Consider the following 7,999-nt stretch of genomic DNA (forward strand, 5'->3'; position numbering starts at 1 on the left):
TACAGTTTTTTTATTTCTTTATTCAGTCAGCTGCATCATTTATGCATCAGCGATGGTTACTTCAACCTCTACACCAGGTTCAATGCTGATAGAGGTGATCTGCTTGACGATTTCAGATGGACTGTGCAGATCAATCAGGCGCTTGTGGATCCTCATCTGGAAGCGATCCCAGGTTTTAGATCCCTCACCACAGGGAGTTTTCCTGGTGGTGATGCGCAGGGTCTGAGGGGGGAGAAAACAGTTTTAGCTTGAATCCAAATTGCCACATCGAAGTGACTGGGAGCCTATATTCGATTTCATATAAATATTAAACTGCACATTTCAGTACCTTGGTTGGCATGCGGACTGGTCCCTTCACCTTCAGGCTCTTCTCCTTAGCCCCACGGATCAAGTCTGCGCAGACTGATAAAAAAAAAAGACCACTTTAAAAACACGAGCAAACAAAAATGTCTCATGATATTTTTAAAGCAATGGCTCAGAATAGCGTATATCACATCGTCATGAATTATCAGATGGAAGTGTGTCTTCATCGCTCACATACAGGTTGCATTTCCACAAAGTATATTATGAGCTTATTTACCTTTCTCCAGAGATTTTACATTGCGACTGGTGAGGGTGATGCGGATGCGGTGAATGGCAACCTCAGTCTCAACAGGGGCCTTGCCAGTGTCCTTGAAAGCCTGAAAAAAAAGTGGGGGGGGGAAACTCATAAAAACACTAGTCTTGAAATACCATTTTGTTTAAAAGGACTTTTAAAATGATATGCAACATTAATATAGGGCTTAATCCATGAAGAAATAGCATATGATACAAAGTTATGTTAAATAAGTTAAAAGCCAGGACAGAACTTCAAATGGTTACGGATTTCAAACACGTTGGAGATGTACGTGGAGCACCTAAATGCATCACGACGAACTAGCACGTGGAATTCCTAATATTAAACTATTAAAAAGTATTTACTACAAACATTGTCGTTTAAGATAACCCATGGACTAGTTCCACCGTCGATGCATGCAACCAATTTGTTAATAAGCGGCCATCTGATTTTTCTCTTTTTCCAACTATATGACACAATGGGAGCACTGCACTAACATGATTCAACTGCAAGCAATGGATGCTGGAGCACTTTTAAGTAGGCCGAATTATAGTGCGTGTCTTGATTTAAGATATACAATATTTCTTATGTACCAACAGGTTTATAATTGTGTTAAACCGGGGATTATTATTACGCAGTCCAGTTAGCGAATGCTATCTGGCGGGACATCTACTTCGGGTAGCGTAAACTGTAGCTAACATTAGCAAGTAGCCTTCATTAAAATCGTGTAGGTTAAGCAATAAAACACAAATTCACTACAAGGGCACTTTGCTTACAATAGAATAGTTATATTCAAACAACACATACCATTTTGAGTATCCCTGACCGACTTATTCGGAAGAAATTCAGACGAACAGCGGTGAGCCAGGAAGATGAGCTACCAACGTGGTTTAGCTCTTGAGAAAAAGGAACGAGTAGAGGCCCGTTTCCTGCTTATGTACTGCTCACCCGGAAGTCAGACACTTCTTCGTTAGTGTTAATTCTATATTCAACAGTGGCATCTAGTGGATTCAATGTTGTCGTTTTTTGGGGGGGGCAGTGACTGTTTTTGACAAAGTCTATTGAAGTATGATAGCTTTATTCATTACCAATTTGATGTCGTTTTCTTGATTATTTCCCTTGTGTGCTTCTTTATTTTTCTTCTCAAATACATCTCAGGGGTTAATATTGTACTTTCTTACTCTGCTTGGCTAAATTTGTCTGACAGTCAGATTTAATTGTTTAATTAACAGATAACAATTTCTCATCCTCTTTCAGTCCAGTGGATCCATCTGAGGATGTTTTAATGTTGATTGTTTTCTTTAACAAAAACTAAACTAAAGGATAAAGGATTCTTGTATGTTTTGAGAAAACCCTCCCAAAAAACTCATGCATCATCAATAGGCTAAAGATGATGAACATGGTGGCACAATGTAATGATCTTATAGAATGCAGCCTAGGTTATTTAGGTAAATTTAACATCTATTTGGAAACAAAGAGCATAAAGAGACAGGTCAAACATTGGTCTTTAAATGGCCTTACGTTAAGGTATTTGAGACTGTCAACATTTTCCTTGATTTCATAGAAGGCTTCTCAATTCTCTAATTTCCCCTCCTTGACTCCTATCCTCGTGTCTTAGTCCCGCCCACAGGAGATGTGAGCGGAGGAGTCGAGGAGGGGAACCGTGGAGAGAGGAGTGGAAGCAGCAGGCGTTTAGAGAAATGAGAAATCCTCTCCTCTGAGCAGTCATTTTAAAGATACGTCCATTAATGATGACAGGAGGCACAGCAGCAGCTGTCTGATGGACAGATGTGTTCATGCTGATACAGCATTCCAACTATCTGTTATGCTACGCGCAAAATTCTTTATTATTCCGCCGGGTTATTTTGCACCTGTTCTTCTCCCACATTCCACATCGCAGAAACTCCGTTCAAACATCAACACGTTCAGCTCGGTCGGGAATCGATGGTTATTACTTTTCTTATTCATAACTTTCATAATTCAAGAGATACATCCCATAATTCATCAAACTTTTAACATGGAAGGCAATGGAGAAACTCTTCAGAGTTGAACAATCTTCATGTAACTTCAACTGCTAACTGCTCCTTCATACTTTCACTCAGAAACCTCATTCCAACGTTACAATGTTACACATCTTTCTGAGATTATTCGTCCAACACAACTTTTAATTCTGATACGTACTTTTAGAGATATTAAACATTGTTCAGACCTTGGTAAAGAGGCCTTCTTCAGATTTTAGAGGGCGTGATGTCACAGAGTGGAGGACAGATTTAATTTTGCCTTCATATTTTCTTTTAAACCTGCCATAATTCCCAAACCCTACATTCCTGAGACATACTTCTTCATGAGAAACGTAGGAAAACATCTCGTAGCTTGAAACATAAAAAAAAATTAAGCAAAATAATTAAACAAAATGACTCTTGAGGGCATGAAGTGACGAAAACTTTCAACATGTCTCCATTAAACAGCATTGTAAGCTCACCTTTCCCCACCACAGCAGCCGCACACCTTTAGTTAATCTGCCAAAAAGGCCACATTATTAACCTGAAAGTACACCAAGAGTACACTTCAGCGCAAGTTCCTTGACATGCTTCACGCTTTGAAATTTCACCGATATCTGTTACGGTTCAGAACAATGAAAATACTCTCCTCTCCATGGAAACCTTTGATCTCTGGACACGTCGTTATCTCAAATATAAACACCTGTGTCGTGGAACACGATGATGTCATAACTCCAACTGACATGCTCAGAGCAGCAGACTTCAGACAATAGTTAACACAGCTCTACATCAAATCTGATGTTACGTAATGTACGCATCCCTCACCATGAAACACCGTTTTCTCATAACTTCAGTGAAAATGCTCCAAATGGCCCAAAAGTTCACAGGTTTGGTAACGATGCAACCATCAACACATCAAAGTGTATTATGGGATGTCATCAAATGCCATCGGCATGGCGACAGATCATTCGCCATCAAGTTAGTTCAAAAAGTTTGCAGTTCAAAAATTCTGCTGCTTTTCCAAGCCTTTTTACTTTATTTTCTTCTCTTATCACACATTGAAGCCCCCAGTGTTCTAAATTATTCACTTTTTTCTTACACATTACATTTCAGCATAGCTGTTTAGCGTCAGCTTTTCAGCATAAAGCATTCCCACAAGCAATTTCTTCAGGAATTGCATTCTCTAGTTTTAATGTTCCCCATAAATACTCATCTGTGGGAGTATTTGCAAATGATGTGAGTGACCACTGTGTTGTAGCCACAATTAGGGACACAAAGGTCCAAAAGGGAAAACCTTGCATTATCATAAAGAGAGACACAAAACATTTTGTGGAGCAGGGTTTTGTACATTCATTTCATTTCATTTCAAACCTTTATTTATACAGATAAAATCCCATTGAGATCATTGATCTCTTTTCCAAGAGAGACCTGTTCAAGTAGTTCCACATGAAACATAAAAGCATAAACAGAACAACAAAAGGACATCATACAGCATCATTTACAAAATTATCCACATAAACAGGTACCAATAGCTTCTGATTGACTAGCATCCAACCGAGCTTTAAAAACATTTAGTGGCACCAGATTGTTCAGTTTCCATTACATGATGTGTTTGGTTTTGATTGGGGAAAAATCGATCTGTGTGATGATGTTAAAACTGCATGGTCTTATTTTTATCTTGGTTTTATGGAAATTATTGATAGACATGCACCCCTGCATACATTTAGAGTGAAGGGACGAGACAATCATTGGTTCTCTGCTGAATTGTCTAGTCTCCTACATGAGAGAAGCAAGGCCTGGGCAAAGGCTAGGCAATCAGGCTCAGAGGTAGAATGGCTTTGTTTTAGGCAGCTAAGAAATAGCTTCACATCGCAAATCAAAAGTGCTAAGTCTAAGTATTATCTGTCAGTTACCACAAAAAAGCCTAAATAATCCTTGAAAATGTTGGAAAGCTATTAAATCGTTATCCACCGGTGAAATCCGTAATGAGCTACCTCCTTGCCTTGCCACAGCATCTGGCACTATATCGGACAGGGCCACTATGTTAATTTGTTTTAATGAACATTTTGTGTCCTGTGGCTCTCTGTTTGATTCTGTTACTAACTCTGCTTCTGTGAACACCACAGTCTGTGACTCTGAACAATGTGGTTTGGAAAATCCTTTCAGTTTTTCTCCTTTTATTGATGTTGTTCATGAAGCCTTAACCAAGTTAGATCCTAAGAAACCGGCTGGCCCGGACAACGTAGAACCTTTCTTTTTAAAGATAGCTGCAGATTTTATTGCACCACCTCTCACTACTCTTTTTAACCTCTCCCTCAGCACAATTCCAAAAGTATGGAAGTCAGCTTATGTCCTGCCTTTACTAAAAAGAGGGGAGGCCACTTAATTAAATAATTATAGGCCCTTCTCTAAATTATCAGTTCTGGCTAAGGTTCTTGAACGCCTAGTGAGTGAACAGGTAAAGGAGTTTTTATGTATAAATGACATCCTATGTAAATATCAGTCAGGTTTCAGAAAGTAACATAGCACCATCACTACGACAATGAAAGTAGTGAATGATATTGCTGGTATTTTAGACAATAAGCAGAGTTGTGCAGCTCTGATTGATATTTCCAAAGTGTTCAATGCCGTCGATCATCATATCTTGAAGCAGAGGCTGGCCAGTATTGGCATATCCAGCCATGCAGTGGGGTGGTTTGTGAACTACCTCTCTGAAAGGTCCCAATGTGTTCAATTTGATGGGCTCACATCTGAGTGGTTAAACATTACTAATGGTGTACCACAAGGTTCCGTTTTAGGTACACCATTATTCTCCATCTACAACAGTTTAGGTAGACGATACCGGGATGTATTGTGTAGGTCCCTCCATTAAGGAGGCTGTTGTTAAATTGCAGGCTGTTTTTATTATTCAGACTCAGCTCCAACTAAAGCTTCTTTTAAATGTTGATAAAACTAAGGTAATGCTATTTTCAAAAGCCAAAAAGACACCAGGGACCGCTTTGGATGTGTTTACTGCACAAGAAAAAATACTTGAAGTGGTTGCCACTTCAAATGTTGATCAGTATGTAAATCTGTAACTGTGTTGTATGATGTCCTTTTTGTTTTTCTGTTTTGTTTTTATGTCTTCATGTGTAACCTACTGCTGCAGGTCTCTTGAAAAAGAGATTGATGATCTCATGAGATTCACCTGATTAAATAAAGATTTGAAAGGAACTGAAAACATGTTTTGTGTCCCATGGCTAAATGTGATAATACTTCTGTAAACACAAGCATTTAAAATAAAATAAACTAAATCCAAACCAACGCCATCCCCTTTTCACAGTTTCTACAGAGCAGTTGGATGGCTGCAGTTTAAGTTGAAGGCATTTGTAAAAGTTTTGCAATTTCACCAAAGTCATATGCTGTGCCAACATTCCAAAAATAAAAACAGATTTACAAAAACCTTTGTGAAAGCACAGTTTATTGGTATATTGACATTAAGAAAAGCAGCAGTCAGTCATCTGGAACTAAAGACCTGCAAAAGCAAAAACATTTGTGAATCATCAGTTGGATGATGGATACAGAAAGAAGCATTTAGCAAATTGTGTCTTACCAGCAAGGTCTTTAGAAGACATATTTGTTTGGAGCGTGCCAGGGAACAGGCTCTCCTGGGATGTAGCGGGTTTGAGCAACTTGTGACCTTTTGCGTTGGTATCTCGAACGCGAGCTAAAGGAGGAGACTGGCTCTAGACCAGCCACCTCGCTGAAGACTGGCTCAGGTTCCTCTTCACCAGCAGGTTCAGAGCTCAAACCAGGCCTAGCTAAGCTCCCATAGTCGACAACTTGAACATTGCCGTTATACCCATTCCCTGCATATGCAACCTCACTGACCTGAGGGTTGTTATGGCGCCCATCCATCCAACTAGCATCTTTAAAATTATAATAGCTACCAACATTGTCCTCTGAAGCACTGGTGTCATATCTAGATGCTGCATAAGCAACCTCAGGTTCACGAACCACAGGGCTGTTATAGCGTTCGTCCCTTAAACTAGCATCGTCATCTTTAACCACAGCCATGTTAGGGCTGCGGTAGAAATTTGGAGCCCTGTAATTGCCAGGGCCAGCACTGGAACTGGCCTCTAGAAGAGCGGGACCAGCCACCTCGCTGAAGACTGGCTCAGGTTCAGAGCTCAAACCAGGCCTAGCTGAGCTACCATAGTCGACAACTTGAATATTGCTGTTATACCCATTCCCTGCATATGCAACCTCAGGCTCACTGACCTGAGGGTTGTTATAGCGCCCATCCATCCAACTAGCATCTTTAAAATTATAATAGCTACCAACATTGTCCTCTGGAGCACTGGTGTCATATCTAGAAGCTGGATAAGCAACCTCAGGTTCACGAACCACAGGGCTGTTATAGCGTTCGTCCCTTAAACTAGCATCGTCATCTTTAACCACAGCCATGTTAGGGCTGCGGTAGACATTTGGAGCCCTGTAATTGCCAGGGCCAGCACTGGAACTGGCCTCTAGAAGAGCGGGAAGTTCAGGAGCGTTGTTAGATCTCAGTACGGGTACAACTGGTAGATAGGAGCTGCTGCCCGGGTCAGATCTGGCCCTTCTTCCCCAATACCGATAGCTAGAAGGGGGTGGCCAATGCATGAAGCGTGGAGCAGCAGTTTCTGTTTCAAAAGGAAAAACATGTTAGCAATTTACTCTATTTTATTGTAAAAATCTTAAGGCAATATCGTCTCACCTTGTTGTATAGGACGACAGGTTATGTAGCCAATAAGCATGCAGGAAATCCACAACATCCTGCAGAGAGATTTCATTTTAGATTAGGTTTAAATCTTACCAATCAATAAGCTACAAGTCAGTTGTCGACGTACATGATTTTAGTTAGAGATCCAGGTACATTCAGGATATGTATGCTGTGTGATGTCTTCTAGCAACTGTAGAGGTAAAGCATAGACAAAAGTGGTCATATTAACAATTAGGTAGCACAAAGTACAAATAAAAAAATGAGACACCCAAACCACAGTTAATACCTGCTAACTGCAACAAGCGTCTCCAACAAGCAGCTTTCCACAATGTCTTCAGAATCCAGAGAAGCTTCTTTTAAAGGATCCTCAAGGCTGTGTTAATTACTGTTTAAGTGGGAACACCTGCCAACAAGGACAACTGAGGTGTGTTCAATGTGAAAAGGTCCAGCAACCTTTCATTGACAATACATTGTATGAATCATGAATAAAACATTGAAAAGACACAAATGTGTCGGGAGCAACCTACATTTATATATTATATGTTTGTACAGTAAGTGCGGCTAAAGTATAAAAATACTAAGTGTTCAAAAAATGTATTGGTTGTTGAATTGTCTTTGTTTTAATTTTTATATAATGCACGCCCTGCCGTGGTGCCCTTGAGC

The 7,999-nt window shown here is 40.1% G+C and overlaps 2 protein-coding genes and 1 non-coding gene across 3 annotated transcripts; all 3 read right to left on the bottom strand.

Moving 5' to 3' along the window:
• rps20 (ribosomal protein S20) lies at positions 1-1,512 on the bottom strand. The gene is made up of 4 exons (XM_034108780.2): positions 1,403-1,512; positions 581-680; positions 329-402; positions 1-222 (listed from the first exon to the last, which is right to left on the bottom strand). Exons 1-4 carry the CDS (start codon positions 1,403-1,405, stop codon positions 40-42), a joined length of 360 nt encoding a protein of 119 aa, XP_033964671.1. The 5' UTR covers positions 1,406-1,512; the 3' UTR covers positions 1-39.
• On the bottom strand, positions 469-536 carry LOC117466139 (small nucleolar RNA U54). Its single transcript, XR_004554260.1, has one exon. It is a non-coding gene; the product is annotated as a small nucleolar RNA U54 (small nucleolar RNA).
• A 4,525-nt stretch (positions 1,513-6,037) lies between the features above and the next one.
• On the bottom strand, positions 6,038-7,667 carry LOC117465906 (uncharacterized). The gene is made up of 5 exons (XM_034109000.1): positions 7,623-7,667; positions 7,464-7,526; positions 7,331-7,389; positions 6,188-7,256; positions 6,038-6,109 (listed from the first exon to the last, which is right to left on the bottom strand). Coding segments are annotated over exons 2-4 (1,119 nt in total). The 5' UTR covers positions 7,466-7,526; positions 7,623-7,667; the 3' UTR covers positions 6,038-6,109; positions 6,188-6,198.
• Positions 7,668-7,999: the final 332 nt, after the last annotated feature.

Source organism: Pseudochaenichthys georgianus, chromosome 20 (genome assembly GCF_902827115.2).
Source record: "Pseudochaenichthys georgianus chromosome 20, fPseGeo1.2, whole genome shotgun sequence".
In the NCBI taxonomy this organism is placed as follows: domain Eukaryota; kingdom Metazoa; phylum Chordata; class Actinopteri; order Perciformes; family Channichthyidae; genus Pseudochaenichthys; species Pseudochaenichthys georgianus.